Source organism: Trichosurus vulpecula, chromosome 8 (genome assembly GCF_011100635.1).
Source record: "Trichosurus vulpecula isolate mTriVul1 chromosome 8, mTriVul1.pri, whole genome shotgun sequence".
In the NCBI taxonomy this organism is placed as follows: Eukaryota; Metazoa; Chordata; class Mammalia; order Diprotodontia; family Phalangeridae; genus Trichosurus; species Trichosurus vulpecula.
Genome location: NC_050580.1, coordinates 25,006,067 through 25,019,789, shown reverse-complemented (window position 1 = coordinate 25,019,789; position 13,723 = coordinate 25,006,067). Strand labels below are relative to the sequence as shown.

Genomic DNA, 13,723 nt, shown 5'->3' with positions numbered 1-13,723 from the left:
TTTTAAGGCCACAATTATCCTGAGATTCCTCTTATTTTGCTGGGGTGGTGAAATAGCCACTAAGCCAATTTTTTTTTTGCTCTGAAAACTCAGAAACTTTTATAGGAAAAGAAGCAAATTAAAAGTTATTTTGAAAAGAAAAGCATACTTTACAACTAAAAATCACCCTGGTAAATATTTTAAATTGTTTAAAAAATAAACCCTGACAAATGTTTAAAATGCTTTTTTAGAATGTGCTTTTTGTTATGATAATTGTTTCTTTTAATAAGAATTCAGTATTTATGAATCTCTGTTTTTCCTCTAAATATTGACATTTGTTAGTCATTACTAGGAATACTGTATGTTTAAAAGTTGCCAAATAATAAACTACAGAACTATCTGGAAGTTATTTCTTGGGTTTATCCAAACTATAGATTGTTCATTTAAATCTTAAAAGGCTAAAGCTGCATTTTTAAAGTCTCTAAGGCTTTTCATTTTTCCATCTGCAGGCAGCATCTGCTGCTGATGATCCACTTAATTAGGTCCTAAGTACATTTGCTTGTTGGTTATAAACACTATACTTTTCTGTTGTAAAGGGGCTGGTGTCATGGAAAAGGCTATCTGGAGTAAGCCAAACTGGCCTCCACATACTTCTGTGGTTTATGATATCACCCTTTAGTATGTCTATACCTACCCTGTGAGCACCCCAAATTAAACCGAGTCATGAAATATGAATTGTAGCCAGGGGCCAGGGCCAGGCTGGGCTGAGGATGGAGAATCTTGCCGACATCACGGGCTTTAGGGGGAAACCTACAAATGAGCCCTTGTGAGGGGAATATTGACACAAGATCTTGCAGCAAAAGACAGTGTTTTGGAGCAATAAAGTCACTTCAGGAAATGAGGCATTTAATGTAAATACATTAAAAGTATGTCCATGATAGAAATGACAAAGAGAAGTAAAAACATAGGGAAAACAAATTACCCTGGACCATTTGCAGTTTTTTTTTTTTTTTTTTGGAGCATCTATTCTGAGCTAAGGTATTCCCTGTGTAAGCTATTCCTTGGAAACTCCAAAAATTTTTCAATAACTCATGTTATTAAGGTACTAAATAATAAGGACTTTGAGAATCAGACTCATTAGCATATATTAACATAAGCCGATTTCAAATGTTGATTTAGAGTATCTGTTAAGAAAACATCAATGAGAAATTTCTTGGCTCTTATCAATAGCCTTTTATGTCATTTCTACATTTCCATTTTTTTTAAACTGACTGAAACCACTAAAGTTATGCATGTGTTTGTTTTTAGTAATGAAGCAGGGCCAGACTTTCAGGTAAAGGTAGAGGTCTACAGCTGCTGTACTGACGAGTCATCTTTAGCAAACGCACCAAAAACACTTGCCAGGAGACTGAGAACATCGTTCAGTAAAGCTACAGGGAAAAAAATCAACTGTATGCTTCAAGATGACCTTGAAACTGATTATGACTTCAAACTAGCAAAATTGTGAGTAGTTTAATCTATAGCTATTTCAATATATATGAATATAAGTATGTATTTATGTCACATAGTATCACATTTTTTTTGCCTCTGTCTAATACTCATTTGTGTTTTAAATGGGGGGAATAATCCAAATACAGAAAGCAAGCTGCTGTTGTCCCAATAATTAATCGACTAGGTTACTCCCAAAGATAACTTCGTTTGAAGTCAGGAAGTTTAGAGGCTGCCTATTTCATTAAAGAGGCCTTGGCTGGGGAGTCTTAGTGTCTGCATTTCTCATAAGGGTTATCTGTGTGTTGAAGTGTTTACATGCTATCTGTCTTAATAGTTAGGGACCCCGCTGCTTCTAGGAGGCAGCAAGTACATTATGCTTTCTCCTTATTATAAGGTTTGCTGTTAGCCAACTTAACAGGGTGTCGCTCAAGAAAACGTTCCTTTGTTGGCCCGAAAACAGTTGGTATCAGGTCTATAATTCTTTGGCAAACCACTGACCACAAGTTTTGATGAGTTTAATGTCAGTGGCACTTTGGCATGAGTCAATAGTTTCACTATAAATTAAAGGCATTATAGGTCCTGGAATTATCAATCCTGAAAATGTTTAATGAGTTTTCTCTAAAATGAATAGCTGCAAGAAAAACAACCTGTCTCCTAGTGCCAGATTTAATGTCGCAGGCCCTTGACTGTTGTAGCAGGGAGTCAGTCATCATGAGGGAATGCAGGGGTGTCAAAGTCAAGTAGAAACAATGGCTGCTATCCCTCATTAAGGATCTCTCTTCATGTTGACTTAGAACGCCATATATTAACATTAGTTATATTCTATCGTAGTGCTCAGGGATGTGGCGGATCACACAGGGCCATGTGTAGAACAGATAGGATATTGGACTCAGAGTTGGGAAGGCCTGGGCTAAGATCCCAGTTCACACACTCAGTAGCCGCATAACCTTGGGACAATTGCTTCATCTCTGTGCTGGTGTTTCCTCATCTACAAAATAAAGAGTTGGATTGCATGGCCTTTCAGGTCCCTCGCAGCTCAAAATCAACCATATGAAAAACTTGGTGCCCAGGGAGGCTGCCTGACCCACCTCTTAGACCACAGTTTTAGTCCAGGTTCTCTGACTCCAGATTAAGGTTCTTTCTACTCCACCATACTGCCTCTCTGTCATTAGAAAACATTTTCTGATTCTCAAAGCAAATCTTTTTTTTTATTTAAGCAAAGAATTTTTTTAGTGAGTTTTTTTTTTAATCCTTCTGGGATTTAAAATTTTTTTTCTCAATTACATGTAAACAGAAAATTTTAACATTCTTTTTTTAAAATTTTGAGTTCTACAATTTTTGGCCTCCTTCTCTCCCCTCTCCCCTCAAGAAGGCAAGCAATTTCATATAAATTCTACATGTGCAGTCAGGCAAATCATTTCCATATTAATCATGTTACAAAAGGAAATGCAGACCAAAAAAAACCCCAAGAATAAAAAGAGTAAATAGTACATTTCAAGTCTGCATTCAGATGCTGTCCGTTCTTTCTCTGGAGGTGGATAGCATTTTTCATCGAAAATAAGCACTTCAGAATTCTCGGATCATTGGATTATCGAGAGTAGCTAAGTCATTGACAGCTGATCATCCTGCAATATCGCTGTTTCTGCATACAGTGTTCTCCTGCTTCTGCTACTTCACTTCTCAAAACAAAGCTAAAAGAGGATCACCCAAAGCTTTGGGAGTAACATCCTTGTCTAGACGTGTCAAAGCTCCCAGATGACCATTCCAAAGGGGACAAGGAATTGGTGTGCATTATAGTAGGTCTGTAAAAAAACAAACAAAACACCAGCACATGATTTTACAACTTATGCCACATGGAGGAGACAGGTTTTTCTGGATTTTTATACCACTGAGAGCTAGATGTCTAGTCTGATGATACCTTACAAAGTTCGTTGGTAAATCCGTTTAACAGCCTGTTCAATGAGTTCCTACCACCCCAGCTTCTACTGTTTGTGTGAACCACTTCACTCATTTATTAAATGGTCTTTAGTCTTAGATAACTTTTATTAATGTATAATATAACTTAATAACTTTTATTGATATAAACCATCGATGTGAAATACAGGAAAAAAATAAGGATATCATTAAAAAAATATGCTAATCCTTCTATTCCTGACATGTATTCTCAGAGGGGAAGGGTAAATTTCATTTTCATTAAACTTCATAGACTTGAAATGTGCTGGTGTTTTTAGGTGGGATGATAGATTTATATAATGGGAGACCTGGGAAGGACCTCAGGGATGATCTAATCCAGCAGGCATTTTACAGATGAAGAAATTGTGGCCCAAAGAAGTGAGAAGACCTGCCCAAGGGCATACGTGACTAGGTCACGGTGGAGCTGGGATTAGAGTAGCTGTTGCCTCCCCATTGTTCTTTACTTAAAAAAAACCAAACCCTTTTTGTTTGTTTGTTTTGACATTCTTTTAAAATTTTGAGCCCCAAATTCTCTCCCACCTTCCTCCCCCTCCCTTACCACTGAGAAGGCAAACAATATGATAAAAATTATACAAGTCAAGTCATGCAAAGCATTTCTATATTAGTCATATCACAAAAAGAAAAGCAAAAAAAACAAAGCAAGAAAATTATACTTTACTTTGTCCATAAGCGTTCCTCAGTTCTCTCTCTGGAGGTAGAGAGCATTTTTTCATCATTAGTCCTTTGGAATTCTCTTGGATCATTGCATTGATTGGTGTAGCCAAGTCTTTCACAGTGGATCATTATTACAACGTTGCTGTTACTGTGCACTCTCACTTCTCTTTGCCTCAGTTCATATAGGTCTTCATGTGTTTTTTCTGAATCCTCCCTGCCCCCATCTTATCTTATAGCACAATCATACTCCATCACACTCATACGCCACAACTTGTTCAGCCATTGCCCGGCTGGTGAGCATCCACTCAGTTGTTCTCCAAAATGGTTGGGCCAACTCACAACTTCACCAAGAGAGCTGTTATATTTTTTGTACATTTAGGTCATTTTCCTTTTTCTTTTATCTTTTCAGAGTACAGACCTAGTAGTGGATCATAGGGTATGCAGTTTTATAGCACTTTGGCCATAGTTCCAAATTGTTCTCCAGAATGGTTGGACCAGTTCACTATTCCATCAGCAGTTCGTTAATGTACCTATTTTTCCTCATCTGCTCCAGCATTTGTCATTTCTGAAACATATGAGTTGTCTTATTTTGCCTTTCTCTAATTAGTAGTGATTTAGAACATTTTTCATATGACTATAGATAGCTTTGATTTCTTTGTCTGAAGACTGCCTGTTCATATCTTTTGACTATTTATCAATTGAAGAATGGCTCTTATTTTTATAAATTTGACTCAGTTCCCTCCCTATTTGAGAAATGAAGCCTTTATCAGAGAAACTTGCTGTAAAATTTTTTTGATATTGCTTCATTGTCCATGGTACCTTTTGGTGAGATATCTTTTCCTTCCTTATCTCTTCTAATTAGGTTTCTTTTTGCTTTTGTTTTGTCTGAGATCATACCTTATTTACTTCAGCTGAAGTACAATAGATTCTGCTTGAGCCCTTTATTTTAACTGTGTGTCAAGTATATTTCTTGTAAACAACACATTTTTGGATTCTGTTACCTGCCATCCCCTCCCTAAACTCCATTACCCATTTTCCCTTCCACTATAAAAGCTCTTCCTTACAGGCCTCTTATGTGAGAATTTTTCCCATTGTATTTCTCTTTTACATTTCTTCCAATGCATCTCTCTCTCTCTTTCTCTCTCTCTCTCTCTCTCTCTCTCTCTCTCTCTCTCTCTCTCTCTCTCTCTCTCTCTCTCTCACTCTCTCACTCTGTCTCACCCCCTCACCCCTACTTTTCTTTTTTTGGAGGTTATCCCAACATAATTGACTCACACTATTGCCTTCTCTATGTAGGTTCCTTCTAACTGCCCTAATAATAGAGTTGTTAGGCGCTAAGAGATGTATCATCTTCCCATATAGGGACAGTTTTTGAGTCCCTTATGATTACTCTTTTTTATGTTTACTTCAATTCTTCAGTTTGAATGCCAGATTTTCTGTTCAGGTCTGGGCTTTTCAACAGGAATGCTTGGAAGTCCTCAATATCATTAAATATTGTTTATTAACCGTTAAATTAATATTTCTTAAGTATTAAGTTTAACCTTGTGGGGTTTTTCTGTTTACCTTTATATGTTTCTCTTGAGTCTTATATTTGAAAATCAAATTTCCTGTTCAGCTCTGGTCTTTTCATCAGGAATTTAATTACATCAAATGTGTATTTTTTCCCCTGAAGGATTATATAGTCAATTTTGCTGGGTAGGTTATCCTTGGTTGTAATCCTAGCTCCTTTGTCCTCCAGAATATTATATTCCAAGCCCTCTATTCCTTTAAAGTGGAAGCTACTAAATCTTGTGTGATTCTGACTGTGGCTTTATGATACTTGAATTGTTTCTTTCTGGATGCTTGCAATATTTTTCCTTGACCTGGGAACTCTGGCATTTAGCTGTAATATTCCTGGGAGTGTTCATTTTGGGCTATTTTTAGGAGATGATTAGTGGATTCTTTCCATTTCTTTTTTACCTCCTGGATCTAAGATATCAGGGCAGTTTTACTTTATAACTTTGAAATATGATATCTAGGTTCTTTCTTTGTTCATAGCTTTCAGGTAGACCAATAATTCTTAAATTATCTCTCCTTTAGAGCTTTTCCTGGTCAGTTGTTTTTCTGATGAGATATTTCACAATTTTCCCTATCTTTTTATTCTTTTGACTTTATTTTATTGTTTCTTGATGTCTTATGGAGTCCTTAGCTTCCATTTGCCCAATTCTAAATTTTAAGGAATTATTTTTTTCAGTGAGTTTTTCTACCTCTTTTTCCATTTGATCAATTTTGCTTTTTAAGGAGTTCTGTTCTTCAGTAAATTTTTGTACTTCTTTTACCATTAGGCCAATTGTTTTTTAAGGTGTTATTTTCTTCAGTATTTTTGTGCTTCTTTTGTCAAGCTATTAATTTTCTTTTTGTAATTTTCTTGCATCATTCTCTTTTCTTTTCCCAATTTTGCTTCTACCACTTTTATTTCTTTAACTCTTCCAGTAATTCTTGTTGGGCATGGATACAATTAGCACTTTTCTCTAAGGCTTTGCTTGTGCTGCTTTCACATTACTGTCTTTCTTCTGAGTTTTGGTCTTCCCTGCTCCCATAGAAGCTTTTTATGGTCCAGTTCTTTTTCGTTGTTGTTCTTTGCTCATTTTACCAGTTTATTTCTTGACTTTGAACTTTTAGATAAAATTGGGCTTTGCTCACCTGTAGGTGGGGAGGCACTGTTCCAAGCTTCTGGCTTTTTTATGCTGCTGTTTTCAGAACTAGGTCTGGGAGTCTGCAGGTTTTTAGTGCTTCCAAGGTGATGTCATCCTGGGAGAGGTATGGTCTTCACCCAGGAAGGGCCCCTGTGTTTCTGCAGCCACAAGTATCAGTGCTCCTCTTGGCTCCAGACCTGTAACTAGGTCCCCTGCTCTAGTGCACCCATAAGCGCTTAGGGCTCCTCTTGGCTTTTGGATCTGCATCTAGGGCCCCTGCTTCCTTGTGACTGACCACAGGCACTCCTCTCCACGCTGGAACTGGGACCCAGAACTGTATGGGGCAGCAGAGTTGCCAGTCAGTGCCAGCTGTACCCAGTGGTGCCAAAGGTTATCTGTAATATTTCTGACCCATTGTCCAACCCATTTACTATGTGAGCCGAGAGCTCCCAAAGCTGCTGCTGCTGCTGCTTTACAGGCATCTCTAAAGCCACTACTTGCTGTTGCTGCTGCTGTGCTCTGAGCTTGGAACCACTGTGTCACCAGCCTCTCCTGCTGACCCACCTTAGGCTAGAACGGCATCTCACTCTGACCTCTGCTGCTCCAAAACTTTATTTGAGGAGATATTTTAAAGTGGTTTGGAGGGGAATGTTGGAAGAGCTCAGCTGGAGCTCAGCCCGTACTCCACCATCTTGTTCTGGTGTTCTTTAGAAACTTTTTGAACATGCACCAAGGCAATACTGTTTAGAATCCTGAGCACAGGTTTAGAAATGGAGAATCTGTATGTGAATTCATATCCATTTTGTGCCAAAAGATGACCAAATAATAGAATCAGTATATACTTTGGAGAGGGATTCAAGAGTTGCATCATTGACTAATATGTCTTGAATTAAATAATTTGGTGGTCAAGGCCAAGCATATATTATTCTTGGCAGGAATCATTTCTTCTTGTCAGTCAGACTGTGATCTTTGTGCCTCTGATACATACAGACTGTGTGTCCCTGGAGGAGTCACTTAACTTCTCAGTGGTATAGGTACCTCTCAAAGACTAAAAGAATTAGGATCAGTAGGCATTGTTAGGAGGAATTGCCTTCACCCAGGAGCTGTCAGTTCCAACGAAATTACAAGTCTGGGCTCTGTCTCTAGCTCTGCGTCACGAAAAAAATGCTATCATGCTGCATCCCCTTTCTTCTGTTTTCTTAGCATAATTAATGACTGCTTCTTCTGTAGATCCCTCTTAGGCTGTTGGTTGAGAGTCATTTTGTTGACACAGAGACCTAGCAGCAAACCATCTGCTTGGCTGTATGGGGGGCTCTTTGGGCTTCTCAGCCCTGTCACAATTCAAGAAAGTGTATACGAAGGGGTGGCTAGGTGGTGCAGTGAGTAGAGCACCGGCCCTGGAGTCAGGAGGACCTGAGTTCAAATCCAGCCTCAGATACTTGACACATGTACTAGCTGTGTGACCTTGGACAAGTCACTTAACCCCAACTGCCCTGCCAAAAAACAGAACAGAACAAAACAAAAAAAGAAAGTGCATATGACCTCCTTTTTTCTTGGCTTTTAATAAAAATAAGTTTTATTTATATAGAACAAGAAGAGAGCAGTGAAAGGAACAAGTCCCCTCCTTCCGAGACAAAGTCAGACATGGAGGCAGCTGTGGCTGTAATTCAGGAAGAGTAGAATTTTTAGTGTTTGAGCAGCAAGATCCACATGTTGGAGATTTGGAGTGGGTGTGAAGAAGCTGTGGCACTAACCAACCAGACCCATTCATGAGCAGTTGGAAAGAAGGCAGTATAGTTTAGGGAAAGATTGGGAGCCTGGAGTTCTAGTGCTGGTGCTGGCACAAACTCTAACTGGGTGGGTGTCCTTGGGAAAGTTACCTTTGCAGGCCTCAGTCGCCCCATCTGTAAAACATCCAGGTTGCCTTTAGTTCTTTCTGTTAATGTGTAAACCAAAATGTCTCTTAACCTGTTTTTTGTCTCTGTAAAATAAGAGGGTTGAGGTAGATAATCTAATATCCTTTTCATCCCTAAAATCATAGGATTTTAAAATTCTCCAATTCTGTCTTGTTCCTCCTTCACCAATGAGAACACCAGCATCATAGTGATGTCCTGTAATACAGCAGGAATATTGCTGACATTAGAAGTGGTTTACATAGGAATCTAAAGTGTGAAAACAATGTCCGGGAAGGTCCGGGATTTATTCTCCTTGACCTCCCATCCTATTACCAAAATCCAAGGTGGGAAATAAACAGCTGAGACGGAGCTCCTTAGAGCGAGAACTTGTGATCCATTCTCTTAATAATCAGAATAGGCAAAAACAAAATAAGTTGTAGAAAAGCCAGTGGATTTGCAGTCAGCAGACCCATCTGGGTCCAAGCCCACGTTTGCCACTCACCAGCAGTTTAGCCATGAGCAGGCCTCTTCGCCTCCCTGGGCTTCCTCGGTCTCCCCATTTGAAGAATGACAACATAGCACAAAAGGATCTTGGAGGTCTCCCACCTTGCTCTCTGTTGTAGGATTCTGCGAATCTTAGAAACATGGCAGCGTTTCTCCAGCATGCCTTTTAAAGTGCCCCTCTGTTTTCCTCAACATTTTCTGGACAACAAATTGCCATGCTGATTAGCCTGTTTGGTTTGAAAAATAGTCACTGATTAAATTTTTGGAAACTCAGTGTTGAGGTTGGCTGAAAGGAATGAATGTCATGTTTTAGAAAGAAAGGAGAATACTGACAAGGATATTTTTAAAGTGAGGTCACTGTTAGTTTTGGCAGAATTGTTATAATTAGTCATGTTTGAACAATGAGGTAACTTGAAATATCAACGTGCATTGTTTTATTTGAAAGAAGACACGGAACTTTTAGGGGTAAATTTTTAATACACTTCCTGATTGGATTCGTTTTTCCATTTTATTGGCAAAACGTAGGAGTTTGGTCTTATGCAACTTGTAGCTAGATTCTCAGCCCCCCAATTCGCTGCTTGCCCATTGGGTGCCTTTGTAGGCTATCTCTCAACATCCCTTGGGTTTGATTTTAACAAATCACAGCTTCATTGTATTAGGTATACCTTGCTTTTACAAACAGATGATCACTTTACAAAATGAGTCACCTAGGATTTCTTTAAATAGCAAGTGCCCCTAGTACCTTTAACAGTACAATTGAATTTGGAAAAGTAGTTTTATCAGGGACTTGTCAAGAATAGGAAGCTATTGTGTAAAGTGAGGTGCTTACTTCAATCCTTGGAGCACCTGTGATTCCATCAGGGTGCACACAGCCTCATTGATATCATCCTTCCTCGTGGTTTTCATGAATTATTGTGCCTTCCTCCCAAGTCATCCCTGGTGACAAACCTGCCATGAGTATCTTCTCCTACCCCAGCTAGGCTGGATCTGTGGCCATTTTCCACCTTTGGGAGGGAGGGGTACCTTTCAGAGCTTCACTTGATGTATCTTTGGAGACCCTTTGGGTCACTTCCAGGCTATGATGAGGCATAAAGGAAGAGTGGATAGACTTTTATTAAAATACTTAACTGCTATGAAACATACTGAAGCTTTCTGAAAGGGATCGAATTATAATGAGTCACCAACATAGAGAAGCACCATGGATGTTAGAGTGAAAAATGTGTTGTCCTTAGATTCAAGAGAGTCCTAAGTTGAAATCTGGCCTCTTACATTTAGAGTCTTTGTGATTCATCTGTGTTCCCTCATCTGTAAAATGGGGATAAATATCTGGTATGAACCCCAGAGGGCTTATCTGAAGATCAAAACAATGAGGTGTTTTATAAACCTGAGAGTGTCCCTGGAAATGTCCAGAATCTCATCTTTAATTAAGAACAATATCATAGATTAAAAATATTCTTTTCTGATACTTTAAAGTACCTCATATTTTTGCCCCATTCTTTTCTAAAAATAAACATTTTTTACATCAGTCATTTTCCTCTGAACCCCAACTGTCACCTGCTGAACCTTCCTTTGAACAAAGAAAAACATTTAAGTAAAACTTGTTCTATTTCCGTAGCCCCACCTCCCCTCTGCCAGGTGGAGGGAGTGCACCCAACACAGTCTCGAAAGGACTCACATGCCGAAGTCTTGCAAATGTAATCAAAGGACTTTTTAGCTACAAAGGACCAGTGGAGGAGGGAGAAAACCACTGTCCAAGAGTATAGGAAAAGTACCTGCTGGAGACCTCGAAGTTTAAAGGAGATAACAACCACAAAAGGATTCCAAGATAAAACCTGGGGCCTCCAATATCTTGAAGTGCACCAAGAGGAAATGGGTATCTAGAGCTTGGGAGGATGAGACCCTTGATGGGAATGTAGCTCTACTAGGATTCCTAACACAAAAGAAACAGGACAGGTAAAAGGGGGAGCAGGAGCCTTGTAGATTATACAGGTCTGATTATGTCAGGAATTCTAGGAACCAGAAAGAGAGTACAATGGAGGGCATTTGACTGGATGTCAACGGATGGGGGACGGCACGTGGAAGCAATTTTGTCATCAGAGGCTATTATAGATCACCCGGTCAAAAAGAAAAAACACATGACGAGTTCAGGAAACAGATGACAAGGTTGGTTCACTGGCATGATGTCATGATGGGCAGCCTCAGTTATCCAGACATTTGCTGGAGGACTTTGTTCAAAGCAGGGCAGCCAGTACCTTTTCGATTTGTCTTAATAACTAGAAAGCGCTTGTCGGTAGTTAGTACACAACACGAGAAAGGAAATAAATAAGAAGCCATTTAGGTGTCCACGACTGGATGTTGGGAGAGATGGCAGGTGTGATTAACAAACAACTGTCTGATATTTGAGGTATCATGGTGGTAAAGCAGGAGATGTGCTGGGGATGGACAAACGTCGTCCCAATTTTCAAAAAATGGAAGAGAATAGAATCTATAAACTAGAGATCAGTCAGTTTAACTTAAAATTCCTGGGAAAGTATGTTATTAAAGATCTTCTTAGTAAGCCTCTATAAAAGGAAGCAGCAATCCTAAAAATAGCCACCACAACTTCATCAAAACAAGCCAGGCTAATCCTTTCCCTTTCCTCCCCTCCCCTCTCCTTCCTTCTCTCTTCCCTCCTTCTTTCCTTTTCTCTCTCCCTTCATTCTTATTCTTTCTTTTTTTCTTTCTAGGGTTACCAACACAGTAGGTGAAGGGTGGATAGTTGGCTTAGATTTTAGCAAAGTGTTTGAAGGATTTCATACTGTTCTCATGGAAAAGATGGAGACCTGTGGGCTGATTGATAATGTAGTTGGATGGGTTTGGAATTGGTTGAATGGATAGACCCAGAGAGTAATCATTACTACTTCAGTGGAAGCTTAGAAAGATATCTTGAGTGGTATTTACTCCAAGGACCTATGCTTTGGCCTTGTGCTATTGTATAAAGGCATAGATAACATTCTTATTAAATTCGAAGGGCACAAAGCTGGGAATGATAGTTAATATAAGGAATGGCAGGGTTTGGATCCTAATAGACCTAGTGCGATGAAAGTTAACAGCGGAAACTGGAAAGCCTAACACTTGGACTAAGAAGTTGACTTTATAAATGTAAAATGGTTCAATGACATTTGGTCTGTGAGTCACCAAGGGGACGTGTGATCTCAGACTCTGTTCTCTCCCTCCTTCAATCTGTCACATCTGGGGTATTGTGTTCAATTCTAAGCAAATCATATGAAGGACGTTGATAGGATGGTGAGTGTCCAGAGAGGGCTGGCCAGGAGGGGGAAGGGCCTTGCTTTCATGCCATGAGGACTGATTAAAGGGGCTGGAGAAATGGAGACCCAGGAGAGAATTGATGGTCATCTTCATGTACCTGAGGGACTATCAAATGTAAGCTGTCTCTGTTTAGCCCCAGTGGGCAGCACTAGGAACAGCCAGTAAAAAGTGACGAGGCCTATTTAGGCCTAATGTGAGGGAAAGCTTCCTGATAATTAGAAGTGGACTGAGGAGGTGGGAAAGGCTATTTGGCATGTTGGTGTGGGAGAGCTTTATCCAGAATGACTTGAACCATGTGGCTGTTGTAGGTCCTTCCGACTCTCAAATTCTGTCATCCAATGATTCTGTGTGTTTCCTCCTCAGTTCTAGATTGGTCATTATAATTAATCATAGTTCTGCTGCCTCTTAGTGTTTTGTTTGAATTATTTTAGTCATTGGATAAAATATTCTTTTGGTTCTATTTATATCAAACTACATCAGTCCGGGTAAGTCTTGCTGTGTTTCTCTGAATTCCTTACCCTTACTATAATCATTCATAGGCTACATTTTTTCATCCATTTACCCGCTGATGGGCAGCCACTTTGTTTCCAGTTTTTTTATCTCCCACAAAAAGTGTTGCTGTAAATAATTTAGCTTTGTATGGGATTTTTTCTTCTATCTTTGACATCCTCGGGGGATTAGATATTATTTGTAAAGCACCTGGCACGGTACCCAACACATAGTAGGCACTTAATAAATGCTTATTTCCTCCCCCTTCCCCATATACATAGTAGTGACATCACTAGGTCAAAGAACATGAAGAGTTTAATGGCTTTCTTGCCAAATTCCCAATTATTTCCTAGAAAGTCACAGTCCTACCAATGCCATATTGATGTCTGTGCCTCCGCTTTTGGGGAGTTTCTCTAAGTACATTTTCATATGCTACTTTCAGATTGAGAAATAGAAATACTGAATGTTTACATTAGAAAGGGATATTTTGGCGTAACTTGAGATTTCTAAAAGATTTCAGAAGATTTTATTGTCCTCTGATTTTTTATCGAAATAATTTGTTGGGTGCAGCCCCCCACCCATTGAACCACCATTCTAACAATGAACAAAAAAACTGTTCAACAGAACTAGCCTGCCTATCTGGTAGTGGCTTTCTGTGCAATGTTCTACAACCCTGGTTCCCTCCATCTTTAAAGGGAAGGCAGGTACATTCCCTGAGCTTTCTCACATCTCTTCCTTGGTAATGAGCTGGAT

General features: G+C 39.3%; 1 protein-coding gene across 1 annotated transcript in view; it reads left to right on the top strand.

The window, feature by feature from the left end:
- RTKN2 (rhotekin 2) overlaps positions 1-13,723 on the top strand; it is a 74,041-nt gene that overhangs the window by 34,359 nt on the left and 25,959 nt on the right. The window contains exon 8 of the mRNA XM_036736459.1: positions 1,288-1,482. Coding sequence (XP_036592354.1) covers positions 1,288-1,482 — 195 coding nt within the window. The remainder of the gene's footprint in view (positions 1-1,287; positions 1,483-13,723) is intronic.